At 38.9% G+C, this 20,413-nt stretch overlaps 1 protein-coding gene across 2 annotated transcripts in view; it reads left to right on the forward strand.

Annotated features, from left to right (window-relative positions):
* Positions 1-2,362, forward strand: part of MINPP1 (multiple inositol-polyphosphate phosphatase 1) — a 45,649-nt gene extending 43,287 nt beyond the window's left edge. Inside the window, exon 5 of one of the 2 annotated variants that reach the window (XM_007470296.1) lies at positions 1,369-2,362. In XM_007470296.1, coding sequence (XP_007470358.1) covers positions 1,369-1,762 — 394 coding nt within the window. In that variant the 3' untranslated portion in view covers positions 1,763-2,362. The remainder of the gene's footprint in view (positions 1-1,368) is intronic. The other variant, XM_007470297.1, reaches the window with a different exon arrangement.
* Positions 2,363-20,413: the final 18,051 nt, after the last annotated feature.

Below are 20,413 nucleotides of genomic sequence, written 5' to 3' on the forward strand. Positions count from 1 at the left end.
TTGCGGTACGTGGGCCTCTCACTGTTGTGACCTCTCCCGTTGCGGAGCACAGGCTCTGGACGCGCAGGCTCAGCGGCCATGGCGCACGGGCCCAGCCGCTCCGCAGCATGTGGGATCTTCCCAGACCGGGGCACGAACCCAGCTCCCCTGCATTGGCAGGCGGACTCTCAACCACTGCGCCACCAGGGAAGCCCAACTCCATCTGTTTTTATGTGAGGAATTAGGAAGGTTCAAAAACTGCTGCAAATGCTGCTGTCCTCCCAGAAAATGTGAACCTAATGTGTGGGGTGGTGGCAAGAAGTCAGATGGTTAACTGTGTCTGAATAGGTTTACGAATTATATTTAAGAACAATAGTCATATTCTTTTTATAAAAGTTGAGAGAAGGCTAAACAGTCATTTGCTGCTGCTTTTAAAAGAAGCCTTTACCAGAAAAAAATCGTAGAAAACTTGGAAAAAACAAAAATAAAGGTGACCTAGCTCATGGTGTTGAAAGCTGTTGTGTTTCTGGCAGTGTATAAAGTCCATTCCCAACCATAGACACAGTATATGAGCTAGAATAGGTTATGTCTCTACCCTTTTGTAGCTCTCTTCCACATTTTGCACCCAAGTTGGGTCTTATAAAACATTGAGGAATAACATGCATTACCGTTCACTGTTCAGACTTGGTTTTAACTGAGAAATTTACTGAATAGTGCTTGTTCTTATTCCCTAGATAAAGATAAAATAACATTTGAAATTTATTCAGATGAACTCCAAGGAGTAATCAATATTTACTAAGGGCCAGTCCTTCACAGACAGGCAATGCAGTTTTGAAATACATATCAACTTCAAGTTCCTTAATCTACAAGTAAAGACTCAACACTCTCTTTAAACTTAAAGAATAATGTGTATGCTCACTGTTTTAGATGGGTTTACAGTGCTACAGTGTTCTAAAATTTTGGAACATAACTTTTATTATAAAAGGTTCAGGGCTTCCCTGGTGGCTCAGTGGTTGAGAGTCCGCCTGCCGATGCAGGGGACGCAGGTTTGTGCCCTGGTCCGGGAAGATCCCACATGCCGTGGAACGGCTGGGCCCGTGAGCCATGACTGCTGAGCCTGTGCATCCGGAGCCTGTGCTCTGCAACGGGAGAGGCCCCAACAGTGAGAGGCCCGCGTACTGCAAAAAAAAAAAAAAAGTTCAGTTCTCTGCCACACAGAATTTCAGCCATATTGTTGTTATGTAGATTGTTGTTATAAAGATTACAAAAAGATGATAAAGTTGTATGCTAGTTCTAAGTGTAGCTATTATGTTTAAAAGCTATTATGTTAAATTATTATGTATGTAAAAATATGTTTATATGTATTTTTTTCTCTATTTCTCTTTTAAGTTCTCAACCAATTTCCTCTCCAGTCATCCTTCAGTTTGGTCATGCAGAGACCCTTCTTCCACTGCTTTCTCTCATGGGCTACTTCAAAGACAAGGAGCCCCTAACAGCTTACAATTACAAGGAGCAAATGCATCGGAAGTTCCGAAGTGGTCACATTGTACCCTATGCCTCAAACCTAATATTTGTGCTTTACCATTGTAAAAATGCTAAGACTCCTAAGGAAGAATTCCAAGTGCAGATGTTACTGAATGAAAAGGTGTTACCATTGGCTCACTCACAAGAAACTGTTTCTTTGTATGAAGATCTGAAGAACCACTATAAGGACATCCTTCAGAGTTGTCACACCAGTGAAGAATGTGAACTACCAAAGGTGAACACATCTGATGAGCTATGAGTAACTGGAAAACATTTTTAATTCATCAGGAATCTCCAGGGAGTGATCCCATGCTTGGAATAGGTGGGCAGTCCCTGGCTACAGCAGGCTTTAACATTACTTGGGTATTTCTGTCTTTTCAAAGAAAAACATTTCTTTCTGAGTCTGGACATGGATGTGTAAGAAATGATTCTTCACTGAAGCAACTCTCTTAAAGGAAAAAGATCTATTCAAAAAGATAACTGGCACTACAAACATTTACAGAAGTTAAATATTTATGTAAGAAAACTCATACTAAGAATGTGATTTCAGGATGATACTTGAAAGTTGGAGTAACAAAATATTATGTCAGTTGGACAATCCATAACTTGATTGGACTAAGTCTAGGAACTTTACCAGTTGTGCTTCAGTTCTTTCTCCTTTCCTCAGGTAGCACAGTTCTGGTATCATCTTTCTTAATCAGAACTATTATGATTCACTGGGAGTATCGCTTTGAAAGAAAGCTAATATCTCTCTAGTTGAGAATTCAAAATGATATTAATAAACAGAGTCTGATTTAAAAGAACACCTTCACTGAAGGAAAACAAAAATAAAATAAATATCTTTGTTAATAGTATTTATAAAGTATTTGAACACTGTTTCAATAATTCCTTTTAACCTCCTAGTAAGTCTTGCAAGGCCATTCTTTACTTATTATCATTCCTGTTTCACATATGTAACAGTGGAAGAACAGAGGACCATTAGCAGCAAGACAGAAGAATAGAATCAAAGTTTCTTAAATCCATTGCTTAGCATTTTTTAAAAAATTTTGTCATTTTTGCTTGTATTTTTATATTTTGCTATTATGTGAAATATATCTTTTGATGGTTTAGTTTCCTTTTTGTTCATTCTGTAAAGAAAGACTTCCTACTGGTGGGCTTAGTTTCACAGATATGAACCCATTTCAAAGAAATGGTTCTGAGTTCTGTCAAATGCCAGGAAAATGTTTGCTATAATAATAAACAGAATTCCTGTGACTTTACTACCAGGTCTTTTCTGCTCTCTGTATTGATACACAATCAGTAACTGACAGGCTAGCATTGCAAGCATCTTTGACTAAATCAGGCAATATAAGGAAAGTTTTTTCTAATAGAAGTTTCCTCAGATTTTCACTTATTAGAGAAAAATTGAAATCTATTTTATTAAAAATCTAAATAAAAAGTGATACAACTATATATTGAAGGTATAAAAGAAGATGCATAGATCATTGGTCTGTAGATCATTGATCTTCAAATGAATGATGTTCATAAAATAGATGATTAGCTGGTAAATACTACTGATGCATCAATACACTGCTTATTGTTCCTGCAAAGGTCTGGTATTAATCTTTTTCTTTTTTTAAATTTGTAAGTAGGCAGACAAGAAGAGAACAGTATAATGAGCATTCATGCCCATCATACTGTTTTATCAAAATTAACATTATACCATTCTGTTTAGATCCAAATAAGAAGAGTTGAGGACTTTTATATGCCTCCCTGGTGCTTTTGCCCTCACTCCCTGCCTAGAGGTAGCCACCAACATGAAGTTCAGTATTTACCACCCCATTGCATGCTTGACTCTGAAAACTTGTAGTATTGTTGTGGGAATTTAAAATTTTCTATAAATGGACTTATACTGTGCATATCATTCTTGAATAATTGATTTCTTTTAATTGCTGCATTTGTTTTTCAAGACTTCTTGATCCTGATCACTTGTCTTAAATTAACACCATCAGTTCATCAATACTTGTTGTGTACTTTTTATGTACAAACACTAGACTAAGTCTGTGGGCATGTTAAAGTGGACTGAACCTAGTTTTTCTTTCAAGGGGGTTATCTTAAAAGACCTTAAAACAAATTTACTTGATGTCTGGAACATTAAATAATTTGATTCATAAACTTTTCATAGACTATTAAAGTTTTATAGGGATTGTTTAATTTATTGTTAAATAGGACTATATAGTTATCATTGTAGTCCTTGGTATGTAAAATATTTCAGGATAGAGGGTAAGTGTGGTCCATTTTCCCTAATGTTACAGAGCTTGTGACATTACTCTGGTGCTATTATTCTCACTTAGCAAATGCCTGAAACTGAAGAATCTCATGATAAAAGCAAAAGGTCTTTTCTAGGATAGGATGTATAAAAAGTTGAACGTTGAATAATAATCTTTGGCCAACAAGAGTTCATTCATGGTAGGTGACCAAATTATTCAGTCAAGCCAAAATTTAATCGCTATCGGTTCTGAGACTTTGGTCAGTTAGTAAATAGCCTGTAGACATTAGCCATTTTTCTGTCTAGTCTACAACTTGATGTGTGCAGTGCATTGTACTTACTGTTTTTTATAGTCATTTTATCATTTTGCAGTTTTTGCTCTCCAACACATAATCATGCACTTGAAACTCTTTGTGTATATAATCTTGATCTCAAAAAGAGCTTCGTTTTTTTCAGGCAAAATCAACTTTTATGATAGCTTTGAGTGCTTTCCTTTTATAAACTTCAGAATTGTTGCATGCCCTTAAACATTTGGGAGTTACATACAACCAAACCAGAATCTATAAGTGTCAATTTTTGGAATACATTTCTCTAAGGTGGTATTTCATATAATTCATTAATGATCCTTGAAATTTGGACTGTGTTCTGCCAAATGTAAGCTGAAAATAAATATTTGCATTACAATGTAATTTGCCTGTATCTAGCTCTTCTCCTTAACTTACCCAATCACTTAATTCTCATAGAATCACAGGTCACTGAATTCTCTCCTAACTATTCTTTTTCTCTCACTCAAGCATTTTCTTCCACTCACCTATCAGCTCAGTCTACCCTTAAGCACCTTCACATCAATCTGTTAAGCTATTTTTTAATTGGTGTGTGTGTGTGTGTGTGTGTGTGTGTGTGTGTGTGAGAGAGAGAGAGAGAGAGAGAGAGAGAGAGAGAGAGAGAGAGAGAGAGACAGTATTTTTGAGAAAATTCCACAGCAAGAAAAAAGATGTCATATTCTTCTAGTTAAAAGATTTGTAGTTTGAGCTTCATACCTTGCAACCTGAGAGGAAGTTAACTTCTAAAACTTTAACTATTTTATCATTACTGGAATAATACATTTTACGATAGAAGGATTCTTAAATTTATTACTTCTAAAACCAGTCTCAGTTCAACATCTTCCATGTACTATATTCCCAGATTTTAAACCATTATTTAGACCCAAGCAATTTATGTTCACACTTTTGTTTGTGTTACTGGGAGAACAAATAATTGTTCATTGGAATGATAGCCTTCCAAATTGAATAATACTCCTAGTATAATAAGAATGTTTCATTAGAATATTTATTTTACATTTTTTATGAAATAGCTAATATGAAAGATTAAGTTGGGATTTATTGATTCAGCATTTTTCATTAGAGTTCATTCTACCAACCTTGGGGTTCTGATTGTCTCTTGACCAAATGTTAACAATGTGGGTGCTTTTGGAAACTTTTTCAATAAGTATTCTCATTCTGGAAGAAAATCCAATTTTGATGTAAAAAATATGTACTTGTGAACCATATCTATGATAGAGAGAGAGAGAGGTGGGGTCCTTGGGACAATGACTCATCAGAAGACCAGGACATGACTAAAACACAGGCCACTAGGGAACTGGGAAATAATTGAGATGAGATCCCAATGAGCCAAAACAAAAACCAAGCGGGAATATTCCTCTACTGAATCAGTAGAATTAACCAGCAGGTTTAAACAAAATTGTAGGGAAGGAGTTGCAGCCTTAGTGTTCTGTTTACAGGATACTTAGGGAGGCGGTATTAAATGGCTCAGAACTGATATGTGAGATTTTCCTACATATCTAGTACTAAGTTATTTTCCTGAACCTTGGTTGGGGTATCAGGGGATGGGGAGGATGGAGTCGGTCAGAAGTGCTCTTCCTTGCCCTTTCAGAGATCTCCTGATTCTGTTCCTGCCCCCATTTTCATCTGGGCCTTCTCTTTCCTCTACCGTTTTTGTCTCTATCATGTTTAATATGGATTTTTATTCCCAGGAGGTATTTCTCAAAGTTATGTTCCAGAAGGGAGCTTCAGCTGGTGAGTTTTGAGAGTTCATAGGGCCTCTCTGCTCAAGTCCTCTCAGAGCTTAAGGTAGTAATTCCTTGCACAACAGCAGTTAGCCCTCTAAACTTCCAGCGAGTACCTATAGTGACTTGGGAGTTCCCTCATTCCATCAGCTACTCTACTGCTTCCCTCTGCTTCTTCCCAGAAAGATGGTGCTTATTGGTATGGGCCTTGTAGCAATTGGTGGTTTGTCTTCCACCCTCTCAGTTTGGGAAATTCTTAGGGATGCTTCATCAACTTGTGTTGCAGATACAGTCTATGGGTTTTTGTTTTTTAACTTTTGTTGCTCTCTTTTTAGGTGATGGGAGGTGATGGGAAAAGTTAAAAAATCATGCCATCACTGTCATCTTCTCAGATTCTCCTTTCTAAGTCTTTTAGAGGATCATCACCATTCATATATCTTCACTAATAAAGTTCCTGTCCAAATCATTTGCCCACTTTTTAAAAATTTACTTATTTATTTTTGGCTTGTTGGGTCTTTGTTGCTGCACGCAGGCTTTCTCTAGTTGTGGCCATAGGGTCCACATATGTTCAGTTTTGTTAGTTACTGCTAAACAATTTTCTGAAGAAGTTGAACCAATCTATACTCCCAAAAATGGTATGTGAAAGTGCCATATGGCTGACATTCTACCAATAGTTGGTATTATCCGTCTTTTTCATTTTAGCTACTTTTGTAGTGTGTTGAGTTATCTCATTGTGGTTTTAATTTGCATTTCTTTATGATTAATGAAATTAAGCATTTTCAAATGGCCATTACATAACTTCTTTTGTGAAGTGCCTGTTCTAGTCTTTTACCCATTTTTGTATTGGATTGCCTGCCTTTTTTCTTGTACTGATTTGTAGGCTCTAGTAGCTTTAAATCTTTTTCTTTATCCTTGATATTCTGAAATGTAAGTGTGGAATTGTCTTTGTTTAGTATGAGAAGGTAGACCTGAAAACTCATGGTTTTTTCCAGATCTGGAAACTTCTCAGTTTTTCTTTCTTTAAACATATTTCTCTGCCATTTTTCCATTCTCCTCTTCTGGAACCCCTGTTAGATGTATGTTGGATCCTTTCAATCTGTTCACCTGTAAATTGATCCTTCAGGGCTCTTCACAGCTTTTCTATATATTTTTCAACCTTTGTCTCTCAATGCTTCTTTCTAATTTCCTTACTGTTTTCGTCTAGTCTAGAGTTTATCCAATCTGGTGAGGTTTTTTTGTTTGTTTGTTTAATTTTATTACTACTTTTTAAAAACTTCATGACTACTTAAAAATAATTTCCAGTACTTCTAATTGGTTCTTTTTCATATTTACCTGTTTTACTTCTTTTTGTTTTATCTTTTGTTGTTCTTTTAAAATGAAAGTTAATCTTCAGTTTATCTCTTTGGCCATTCTAAACATTTATTTTAGAGTTTTGCCATTCTGTAACATAAAATTAATTTTTTCAGGGATGAATTCATGTTCTCATTGTTGATTTTATTGTTTGTTTTTCTTTTTTAGCGTTAGATTTCTTTTTGTTTGAAATGTCTTCGGCATACTTGTTTACCAAAGAAGTTGTTTATTTATGTCTTCTTTTTCTCCTTTTCCTCTTTCTCCTTTTTTCAATCTTTCTGTCCTTACCTCTGTTTAATGGTTCTGCAGTGGTTGCAGTCTGAATACCTAGCCCCAAACCATGTCTCATAATGATATTTGGGGGTCTCCTGTATCACCAAGCCATTCCTAGGCATAAGCATTGTCTTTCTGTGGCGTATATAGAACATGTATTTTTATCAGTAGTTATTTTACATCAGGAATCTTGCTGACAAAAAATCTTGCTGATTCCTGAGGCCATTGCCCCGTGTTCCCTGGCCTGCCAAGGCCTACTGCTTTCTCTTAGGCCATGTCTCCTGGAAGTGGCTGTACAGCAGTTTTTTTCATCCTTTGAAATCCCTGGTTTCAACCAGTAAATCATTAATTTCCTGTCTCATTTGGAACATATTTAATCCCCATTAAATTTCAGAAGTTAGAGGCCCAGCCGTGTCTGCCCGCTTCCTGGCCAGGAGCATCAGCCCCTCTCACTGCTTCATGTTATTCTTCTGTTTCTGGTTCATGGAATATGTAGTATTTTTTTGAGGCCCCTCATATCTTTTCTTTATTTTTATTTTTGTATTTTATTTATTACTATTTGAGCAGAAGAGGTTTGTCAAAGTGTGGACTTACTGAGTCATTTTGACTAGAAATCCAGTTATATACATATTTTTAATATTGATAGCTACTTCCTGGGAATTCCCTGGCGGTCCAGGGGTTAGGAGTCCACGTTCTCACTGTTGAGGGCCCTGGTTCGACCCCTGGTTGGGGAACTAAAATCCCACAAGCTGTGCGGTGCAGCCAAAAAAAAAAAGAAAGAAAGAAAAATAACCTATGATGTATTAAGGGGAAAAAACTACAAGATAGTACTTAAGTGGAGTGCAAAAAACAAAAAAAAAAAAAAAAATATATATATATATATATATATATATATATATATACTGAACAATTATATATATATATATAGGAAATACATATATATTGGACAATTATTGAACTTCTCTGAACCTCAGTTGATTCATATGTAAAACAAGGCTATTGGACCAAGGTCCTTAAAGTCCATTCCAATTCTAAATTCTGTTGTTTATGTAACCTACAACCTATGATTTGTGTCTGTGTTCAGTCAGCTAATTTGTAGTGTAGGACACTTGAAATCCACGTTTTCTGCTTTCTGACTCAGCAGCTGTTTCTGCCATACCTCACAACTATCCTCATTGTAAACACAGCAGACAATCAAGAAATCAAATCCATAGCATGCCACACCCACCCAGTCCAGTCAGTTGGGGATTTCTCCAGTTTTTCTTATACTGCTTTCTGGAATTCCAAACAGAAGATCTGATAAGGTTTCAGAAGTCGAATCTGTGTGATACAAAAGTTGATTTTTTTTTTTTTTTGGCTGTGCCGCTTGGCTTGCAGGATCTTAGTTCCCCTTAGTTACCTGACCAGGGATTGAACCCAGGCCCCAGCAGTGAAAGAACCCAGTCATAACCACTGGACCAAGAGGGAATTACCCAGAGCTGATCCTTATGCAAAGAGCAAAGGGCAACAATTGAGAAAGAAGCTTTTTTGCATAGTTATTATAATCTCAGAAAACTGGGATGTCATCAGTGTAAGCAACATGCCTGATGCAGAACTGGAAGAGAGAACGATCAGGGGGTGGTTCTTAGATCGTGAAAACAGTTACAATGACCACATCATCAAGGAAGTAGGGCCTGGCCAAAAAAAAAAAATTACCTGTTGCTTTTTATTTACTAACTAACCCAACTAAAGAGATGGTTTTTAAAAAGCCACAAAACCTGAAACTTTAAGGAAACTGATAACATTTTTTTTAGCCAATTAAAAGAAATTTAGGCTCCTGTTCTGATATGCTAACAGCTAGTTTATAGAGTAATTTACAACACAAGTCTACGGACTCTAGGAAGGCTCTGTTGCGTTTGAGAACAAAACAAAAGCACTAGACTGAAGTCCAGTCTTGTGGTCTAGCGAGGGTCACTTAGCTTCTTCACATCTCACCTTTTTATTCACATCTGGCAAATGAAGAGAGTTCCAGAGAGAGTATGTTAGTGATAGAACAAGCAAGAAAACACTTAGATCATGAGGTCTGGAGAGGTTTTTTTTTTTCCCCTCTGAATTCTATTCTTTGTTTTTAAACACAAAGTGTCCTAGTTGGTTGAATTAGTTCAATTTCAAACCTCCAAAGTTAACATATAAGCAGGTTAATATAAGTTGATTTAATTTTTAAAGATGGCGGGGATAGGTGAGTAGGAAATTTAAGGAGCAGCTCAAAAAAATCAAGCCCTGTGATGATTTAGAGAAGTCTGTGCTGAGCTCTCCACTGAGTCTCCAGCTCCATTTGGGGACCTGCGTTGGCATAACTGACGGTTGGGATTAGCCTGGAAAGGAAGTTGTCTGGTGGAGCTGCTTTTTCTTGTCTCTAGAACTTGGCCTCGCCTCAGCTCATGACACTTGAGTGGATTATTACTGCTCTAGGCTAGTCCTGTATGAAAATCTTCCTGCTTATGATGTAAAGCAGGCAGATCACTTCCCAAAGCAAACAAGTACAGGCTATCTACCTGAATCTCTTCTGGCTGGTGCAAGCCACTTTTTCCCCAATTGAGAGCAAAAGCTAATTAGCTCATTTTCTATCTGGGGCCAAATGACAGTCCAGTGACAGAAATGTGAGGTTTGTAGTAACTCGGAACTGAGGGAGAAGTAGTGAGGCTTTTGTGCCTTGAGTTAAAATCTAAAGATGCTCTGTGCGAGCAGAGCCCGCCGGCGTCAGCAGGACCACCGCTTTTGACCCCAGTGCTGAAAAAAGTGAAACTCGGAAAAGCAACCAAAAACATCGCCTCTCTTGATATCCTCTGTTATCTGCCAGCTCTGGAAGCTTAAACCTGTCTTCTCCTCGCTCCCCTCTTTCCTCCCCTGCCCTTAGGATGCATGAGGGTGGAGGGCAAAGCTACTAAAGAAAGAAGAGGGCAGGTTTGAGGTGCACGGGGTCTAGGGCTTGAATCCTCTCTGTGGTTGTCACTGACTTCTAAACTGGGGTGGATGGGTTTTAGCATCTGGAACAAGTGCCCAGCACGTAACAGCGGTTCAACAAAGTAATTGTTGAATGAACTGACCAAGTTAAGTTCTGAGCCGGGTGTGGTTGTTGCTCTTGACTCTTTCTTCTGACTTTTTCTCTCTCTCTGATGGGCTTATCTAGGTCAGGAGTCCTGGGGCTGCGGTGTATATAGAACATGTATTTTTATCAGTAGTTGTTATTTTACATCAGGAATCTTGCTGACAAAAAAACAATGCTCGTTGCAATAAAACTATCATCTTGAAATATCACCATACATAATTCAAACATTCCTGATAATTGGCTCTTAGCACGTAAAGTACTTAAACAAATCATATAGTCAACTATTAGGCAAATAATTTAATGATAGAACGCAAGAATTTCTTTAAACACAGTATTTCAAGTTACTCTATTTTTGTCTGGAGTATAGATCTGAAATGGTACAAATTGTACTCAAATACTGAACTATGAATTAATCGGATAGAATGAAACATAAAAAAAAATTCTGACTTAAGTTCCCATTCATTACTCCAACCTGCTGAGAAAGCCTGGACCAGGTGAGCGCTAGGTGAGGGACGCATGATCTCTTCAATGTGTTGCTTCTTTGCTGACTTGCTAGTTCTTCCCGAATCCCCTTTTGCATGCTGTTGAAACAGGCAGATCCAGAGGAACTTGGGTATGGGCTTTGGGAGGAAAGGGCTGCAGGAGCTCCTTTGCTCTTAGGCCCTAGGCCTGCCTCTAGCCATGTGAAAGGGATCCTCCCCAAGGGCCAGCTCAGCTTTAGTCTGCATGGGGGTTTAGGCCAAAGTCTTATAACATGCATTTTCCTGGCCTGTCTTTTGTGTGTTGCGTTTTGTTTGTTTGTTTTTTCCTTCAAGAACCTAAGGGGGCAAGGAGGCCAAGGGGAAGGAAGGGGGAGAAGAGAGGCATTTAAAATCCTGAGTCCCTGCCATCCCTTCCTCTCTTTGTAATCTCTGCTCCTTTTAAGTATGATTTACGTTATTCACGGAAATCAGTCTAGAGGAAGCTGTGGCCAGAAGCTGAAACGTTGTCCACCTGCGTGCCAACGTAGTGTTCCATTGATTTCAGTCATTCTGACAGGCAAGAAAGGACTAACAGATTGTGTGCTTACCATGCTAGGCCTTGAACTAAATCACTCACCTGTACTCTCACTGATCCTCACAAGAATCTATGAGCTAGATAACTGTTATCATTTCTCTTTCATAGATGAAAAAAACGAGGCTCAGAGAGAAGTACCTTTTCCAAGGTCAGGACATGCTAGGTGTGGGAGACAAATTCCAGCAGTGTGACTCTGCAGCCAGTGTTCTTACCTATGGGTCTCCCTCCTCCACCACACATACTGAGGACAGCCGACAGTGTGCTCACGCTGGCCCAGACTAGGGAGAGTTCACTTCTCCTTCTCAAGATGCTGCCTGCACTGCATGGTTGGTGTCTGGGACTCCACCATTAGACAGACTTCCTTGAGACTTAAAGCTTTGTCTGACACACGAAGTGACACACCAAACTGCATCAGTCATTTCCTCAGCATGAAAGAATAAATTAGATGTTTTCCTCAGTGGATTGTTTATATCTTTGTGCTTCTGCCAAAGAAGAGTTGCCATTTGAGTCTAGTCATTATTTGTCTTAATAGAAATTATCTAAATTTGAATTTGTCCATCATTCCTAAAACACTTATTGACTAGTATAAATAGCTACCTTTTATAGCATTTACATATCATTTTGGAAAGGGCATCAACCCATCGTTATTCTTATCTGGAATATTTCGGCAAAAGAGCTAAAGGACCTGGATGTGGTCAGACGACTCAGAACCAGAGGGAATGGGTATATTTCTGTTCTCAACGAAGTTGTGCTTTGTTGGCACTAAATATGAGTATCAGTTCGCGATGATGAGCAGCAGGTCAGCCAAGGGACAAGAGTACTGTATTTCTTTTCAGTAATCTAATTGGGTGCCTTTGGAAGTCACCGAGTCTGTCCACAAAGGAGGAATGACATAAAGAAGCCCTGTATTCACCACAATTATAATTCATTTTTAAATGACTTTTAAAAAAATCTCTGGAATATATTCAAGGAAATATTTTAAGGAATAACGTCCTTATATGCCAAGCACACATATCTTTACCATATAAAATGACTTCTTTTTTCACGCAAAATTGGCTTTTTAAAATGACTGGTTTGAGCTTTGCCGAGCTAGAAAGGTGAGGCTAAACTTTGCTTTACTCCTCCCTCCTGCCACTGCAGATATTTATGAATGTTAACTAAATCTGATTCATTCTCAGATGTTCCATTCAAGGTAATTGTGCAACAACACAACTTAAAACTATGTCAAAGGCGACAGCAAAATAGGATCATTTAGAAAAAGTGTAATTGTTAGGGTAGTTCTCAAGTTAAATAGTAACGGTTTTTTTGTCCATGTCTAGATAGTTTCTTTATTATTATTACATTAATGATTTATTTATTTTTGCTGTTGTTGCAAAAATACCCTTAGAAAACTAAGATATTAAAGTCTTGAAAAATGGTTAATGGACACGTCTAATTACTGTATTTCATAAGATTTTTAAAATGAGGAAATTTAGTAGACACATTTTGTGTTGTGAATATATATTTAGCTGATGAACTCTGACAGTTCAAATAGAATCATTTACAGCTTATTGAATAAATAAAAGTACCTCCATAAAGACTCACATGACATAGATAGGTTAGTTTCTAGTATCCATTTTCTGATGATGTTTTTCAAAAACAGCCAGGAGATCCATTGTCTTCCAATCAGTAATCGCATACATGTTTTAGCAGAGTTTATATAAATCGGATGCCCAGGATTTGGGCTTCAAATTTGGGTATTTACCGAGAATTTACTGAGGCTCCACTTTCATGCTAGGCACTGGGAAAATGACATGGTGCCCATCTCAGGAAACTCATGGCCTTCTGAGGGAGACAGACCCTTAAGAAGATCATTGTGGTGCGCTGTACAGCTGCTGAGGAGACACATAGAATGATCAGCTCTTCCTGGGAGGATCAGAGAAGCTTCCTCAATGAGGTAACCTCTGAGCTGAGTCAGGAAGGCTGAGTAGCACTCACATGGCGAGAAGGGGCAGATGGGTGCTAAGTCTCAGCATGGTGAAGAGCTGTGTTTTGGGAACTGCAAAGGCATGTCCATTAATCTCACATTATAGAACTCTAGCTTGATTTAGCTCTGGACAAAACAGTTGTAACAATTACTGGTTTTCTTGAGAAAGATGAAAACAGGGCCTTCATATTTGAACATATCTAGCTTCAAATCCTGATTCTACCATGTACCAGCTATAATCCTGAGGATATTACTGTCTATCTCTCAGCGTCAGTGTCTTTATTTGTAAAATTAGCATACTTACTTTGTGTATTTTTTTTTTTTCTGCGGTACGCGGGCCTCTCACTGTTGTGGCCTCTCCCGTTGCGGAGCACAGGCTCCGGACGCGCAGGCTCAGCGGCCATGGCTTCACGGACCCAGCCGCTCCGCAGCACGTGGGATCTTCCGGGACGGGGGCACGAACCCGTGTCGCCTGCATCGGCAGGCGGACTCTCAACCACTGCGCCACCAGGGAAGCCCTACTTTGTGTATTTTTTAAAGGCTTATGAGAGACAGCACAGGTAAAGACCTATAACAAGTAGGATTGCCAGATCTGGCAAATAGTAATACAGAACACCTAGTTAAATTAGAATTTCATAAAGCAACAGATTTTTTTTTTGGTATAACTATGTTCCAAACATTGCATGGGGCACATTTACACTAAATAATTATATGTTGTTTATCTGAAATTCACATTTAATGAGGCATCCTGTATTGTTTATCTAATAATAAACTCTAATAATAAGTGAACTGTAACTCAATAAGTTATTGGCATAATAGGTGTTTTTTATGCTGGGAAGCACTGACTTGGAGGAAACAGGAGGTTTGAAATAAAATGACAGACTCTACATAGTATATAGATGTGGATGCACATATGTGGAGCAGGGGGGAATAATGGGCAAGGCGGAGGGTTTTGGTTAACATCAGGAAACCAAAAGCTTCTCCAGGATCAGCGAACATATTCTCTTAAGAAAAAAAAAAAATTTAAGTTGGGTAACCACTACTACCACAACAAAATCAACAAATTCATGAAAACTGCTTGTTAAAGGCCATGCCAACAGGATCTGAGTTTTGGCACTTTACAACTTCAGGCTTTTCAGCAGACTGGAATGGTAGAGATGTTGGCCTTTTTTCAAGGCATAAAGATAGCTTTGGGGCCCTTAATGTGTCAGACTCTACACTTTTTCTCTTCTCTCTCCTAATAGAACTGCCAGGTCTCAAAGTCCTTTGCTACTGGGCAGGTGGTGCACACTGGACCAGCTAAAAGGTCACAGAGTCTAGCACTTTACAGAGCACTTAGTTGATGTCAGGAACTGTGGGGAGGGGGAATTCAAAAAGGGGTAAGTCCCCTGCCCTCCAGGAGTCTGTAATTCTATTGTGTCTGGAAAAGAAAAGAAAATTGCGAAATTGAAGTTCCTCCTGTAACATGTGTTCTGTGACAGCCAAGTGGGCTTTACTGGTGTATCCCCAGAGCTGAGGATGGTACCTGACAAACAGTAGAGGCCCCATAAACATTTGGTGAATAAATGAATCAGTGTGGGCTGGATTCACTAAAGAAGATTTAAGGGAGTAGTTTAATCAGAAATGGGCCTTAGAGGAAGAAGATCTGGCTGAGCAGAAAATCATTTGCACCATCACCACAGCAGCTGCCATTTACTATGAACCCGGCACTGAGTGAAGGACTTCATGTGAATTCTGTTCAGATGTTTCCAATAGCCCTTAAAAGTTTAGTTCTGCATGGCCCCAAAACCCATTTTGCTTCTGCAGATCAGCTTGAATGTTACCTCTTCAGGGAGACTGTCCCTGACTATTGCTGTCCAGAAGCTTCCTTCCTATTACTCTCTATCTCAGCCCTCTGTCCTTTCAGAGCACTGGCGACACTTCATGTGAATCTATTCAATATTTTTGGTATATCTTTCTACAGTCTCTGAGGACAGGGGCTGTGTCTGTTTTATCACTGCTCTGTTCCTTGCGCCTGCCAGCCAATTCATTCCCTGGCACTTGGTAGGCACCCAATAAATATTTATTTTTTGCGGTACACGGGCCTCTCACTGTTATGGCCTCTCCAGTTGCGGAGCGCAGGCTCCAGACGCGCAGGCTCCGGACGCGCAGGCTCAGCGGCCATGGCTCACGGGCCCAGCCGCTCCGCAGCATGTGGGATCCTCCCGGACCGGGGCACGAACCCCTGTCCCCCGCATCGGCAGGTGGCCTCTCAACCACTGCGCCACCAGGGAAGCCCCAGTAAATATTTATTGAACAAGTACATTTGTCTGCATAGAATCATCTCCTCAGTTTAAACAAACAAACACCTCCAAAAAACTAAGAACAAAACACATAGCTGACAGGGACTCCAGAGTCTCCGGGTCCAAATGTCCAGGGATGGGCCAAGGCATCTATTTCTTTTCTTTTTCAAAAAAATTCTGTATGTGAATCTGATGCACAGCTAAAGATGAGTGCTCTAGTGAGGGCAGGACACTCTAAGAAAACTATATGAATTCATGTTAAAATCTGATGGATAAAATTTCCTCCATGCAATCTTTCAAATAAAGCTTCATAGAACTTTCTCTACTCCAAGAAACACATTGGGCATTACCTTTGGCTCAATATAAACTTGTTTCATACCTAATCACATCCATCCTGTTCTCTCCAACTTTACAAGTGAGAAGATACCAGCATGAGCAACAAATACATTTAAATTAAAATGTATTTTCCATGATTCTTAAACATGAAAAGATGGTCAAGCTCATTCAAAATAAGAGACATGAAAATTATACTGATATCATTTTTCATCTATCAGATGGCAAAAATGCAAAAGTTTGACATTTTATTGGCAGGGCTACAGGGAGACAGCCATTCTGATACATTGCCAGGAGAATGCAGAATAACCCAGTGAGGGAAGTTTGTCAATATCTGCAATACTATATACGTAAATACCCTTTGTCCCAGTCTAGGAATCTATCCCAAAGGTATACTGACAAAATATAATGACATACATTCAAGATTTTCATTACAACATTATCTATAATAATAGCAAAAGAGAAGAAGTAGCACAAATGTCTGTCGGTAGGGGGTTGGTTGAATAAACTGTGGTACATACATATGATGGTCTTGGGAGCCATGAAAAAAAAAAATGGGTAAGCTGTCTACATACTGGTGTGGAGTAATCCCCAGGGTATTTTTTTTTTTTTTTTTTTGGGGTAGGCAGGCCTCTCACTGTTGTGGCCTCTCCCATTGCAGAGCACAGGCTCCGGACGCGCAGGCTCAGGCAAAAAATTCAGGGTCGTTCTACCCATACCTGATCCTGTCTCAGTCTTGTTAATCTCAGTGAATGGCACCACCATAAAATTAAGGCCAGACCCTAGAAGTCATCTTTGATTCCTATCTTTCTCTCAATCTCCAAAGCCAATCCATCAGTAAGTCCAGCTGACCCTTCCTCAAGCATACATTTTTTGTTTGTTTGTTTGTTTTTTGGAGTACGCGGGCCTCTCACTGCCGTGGCCTCTCCCATTGCGGAGCACAGGCTTCGGACGCGCAGGCTCAGCGGCCATGGCTCACGAGCCCAGCCGCTCCGCGGCATGTGGGATCTTCCAGGACCGGGGCACGAACCTCCGTCCCCTGCATCGGCAGGCGGACTCTCAACCACTGCGCCACCAGGGAAGCCCCCCAGGGTATTTTTTTAAAGTGGAAAAAAGCACAGTGCAGCACAGTTTTTATAGTGTGATACTTTGTGTGTCAAACAGGAAGAGAAATAGGAATATCTGTCAGCATTTGTTTGTATTTCTTTTTAAATGATGAAAGGATAACTCAAAAACTAACAAAATAATTAGCTATGAGGAAAGGAAACTAGACTTTTCTAAATATACCCCATTTAAAACTTTTATTTGTGACTAGGTAAATGTTATAATTAAAAAACAAGATTAAGTCAGAAAGAAAAATACATGATCTCTAAAATTAAAAAACATACACAGACAAAAGAAAACCTAATTTGGGTATCAAGGTGGTGACATATTTACTCTAAGAAGAATTATTTCACATTAATAATTTTCACAGTCTTTCACAATATTTTAGGAAATATTCTAAGGGCAAAAAGAACTTTAAAGAAACTTAAATTATATTCAGTAGCCTTATTGTTAGTGGTTTTATTGGTTTCTCTAAAAAACACATATTTAATAGCTCTGTGTACTGAGGCCTAAGGATAATGACAACCCAGTAGTAAAGACTAGATTGTGTTCTCCAAATGCCATCTCCCACTAGAAGGAGCCAGGGTACACTGGAGAAATGGCTGATTCCTGGTCTGGGGCAGGAATGTACAAAATGAGCCTGACATATTTTTTGTACCCAAAGCAAGGAAGTTCTCAAAGACCAATAGGGTCATGTCAAAAGGACTGGAGCCAACCTACATGGGCTTTTAACTGACAGGAGATGAGACAATTTGGGCACCAAAAAGAATAACTGTAATTGACTGAAACACATTGAACGTAGAAAATTTGAGTTCATAATGATACTTTTAAAAATTCAAAAAATGAAAAAAAACATTCACCATTGAAGGTAGTCAGCACACTAACACCATACTTTGAAAATTGGTCTTTAAAAAGAAAGAATTAGACATTTACCTTGCCTTGTACAAACTGCAGTCTTACTTGCAGAGTTACCACGCAAGCCTGGGACTGCCCACTTTTGGAATTCTTCTACCTGCAAGAAAAACCCTTCTATGTTTAACTCCCTTTATGGGGCTTTCTGTAACGTACAACCACACTTGATCATAACTGATACAACATATATAAATGAAACTCTACATTTTCTTGACTATTGAGGTTGCTTTCTTCCCAAATAGCTAGAACTCCTTCAATCCTTGCTCACTGTACAGTTCCCTCTGTCAATCCCTTTATTGAAATAATAATTATAGATCAGGGATGCATAATATCAGCTCAGAAGAGGAACTGGACAGACTCTTGGTCCACAACAATAAAACAGACACAATGTCCATGGCAGCCTTTCCATGCTGAATGTATCCAGAAGAGAAATAAAAAATATTTTCAGGATGATGAGGAGGAAAACAGAAAGATGGTAATGAGAATTTTGTGAAATAGTGACTCGTGTAAAAGTAGATGAAAGACCAAACTCTGGTAGCCATGCTTTGAAGGGGGACCTGGGGTATCAACTTTAGATTCCACTTAATCAAAAGGCTCTGGGTCAATCCTAGGGTAGAGGATTTCACATATTTTATCTGATTTAATCACCACTGATGTAATCTCAGGTCTATATTTTAGCCATGAGTTTCCCCCTCCTTCATCAAACTCTTATCAATTATAAATAAGTGTCAACATTTACCTTTCTTTTTCTTATCATCAGTCTTCTCTTGAAGTGCTAATGAATAGTTAAGGTAGCCAGAAGCAAAACAAGAGAAGCCTGTTGGTAGTAGAAGGAATAATGGAACTCCAAAGATGGCTATGTTCTAATTCCTAAAACCTATTAGGTCATATGGCAAAGGGGAATTAAGGTAGCAGATAGAATTAAGGTTACTAACAAACTGACCTTAAGAGAGACAGTGTATCCTGGATGATCCAGGTGGGCCCAATATAATCACATGTGTTCTTAAATGTGGAAGAGGAAGGCAGAAGGGAAGGTCAGAATGATGCAACGTGATGAGAACTTGGCCAACAGTTGTTAGCTTTGAAGATGGAAGAGGGCCGTGTTCCAAGGGATACGGGCGGGCCTTGAGAACCTGGAAAGAGCAGGAAAACAGATTCTCCCTTAGAGCCCCCAGTAGGGACTGCGGCCCTCGTGACACCTTGATTTATCCCGGTGAAACCCATTTCAGACTTCCAGCCTCCAGAACTGTAAGATAATAAATTTGAGTGGTTTTAAGCCACCAAGTTTGTGCTAATTTGTTATAGCAGCAATAGCAAACTAATATACCTGTTTGTGGTCACAAACTGAAAACAAAAATCACTACAAATGATCCAGCAGATTGGGTGCCTCAAAAGTGTGATGGCAGAGGAGTTCAGAGCAGTCAATCTGATGGTGGCCTGGTCTTTACTGAACCTGATTGTGAAGATATAATGTGCACTAGCTGGTAACAGCATTGGTGAAGGGTCATTCATTCTTGGCAGAGGACAGAGGGAAAAGGCAAGCAGGTCAAAGGAGTCTAAGAAGCTATTAGAGATACTGGGTATAACTTGAGTCCAAGATCCAGGACTTGCTTTGACTGTAGTAGCTCAAACTTTGGCACCCTTGTTCTTTCTACAGCCCACCTTCCTGTCTATGACTTCATCTCTACATGAGAGGTAAAGAATATGTCTCATTTTACGCCTATAGTTTTTCCTCTGTAGGTCAGTTGTTTCTCCTGTATGTAGGGCACTTCAAAATTTTTTGAAACTAAAAGAAAATTTTAACAGAATATGTCTAAGTGTTCATTTTATTCTTACTTTTCACGTTCGGGTATATGATGGGCTCTTGAATTCCATGAACTGTGATACATCTTCATATCAGCAAAGTTTTCTATTGTTAATTTGTTGCTTATGTTTATTCTGGCTTGTATTTTAGGAATAATTATTATCTTGAATCTCTAGTCTCTGCCGTACATATTTATCACATTTTCACTCTCAGTTTTTTCTTTATTCTTTTTTTTTTTTTTTTTTTTTGACCACACCACACAGCATATGGAACTTCCCAGACCAGAGATCAAACCCGTGCCCCCTGCATTGGAAGCACGGAGTCTTAACCACTGGACTAGCAGGGAAGTCCTCAGTTTTTTCTTGTTCCCTTTTTGTTTTTTTTTTTAAACTTGAGTAACCTTCTCTACTCCACTTTCTCCCACATACA

The sequence above is a fragment of the Lipotes vexillifer genome, unplaced genomic scaffold (genome assembly GCF_000442215.2).
Source record: "Lipotes vexillifer unplaced genomic scaffold, Lipotes_vexillifer_v1.1 scaffold690, whole genome shotgun sequence".
NCBI lineage: Eukaryota > Metazoa > Chordata > Mammalia > Artiodactyla > Lipotidae > Lipotes > Lipotes vexillifer.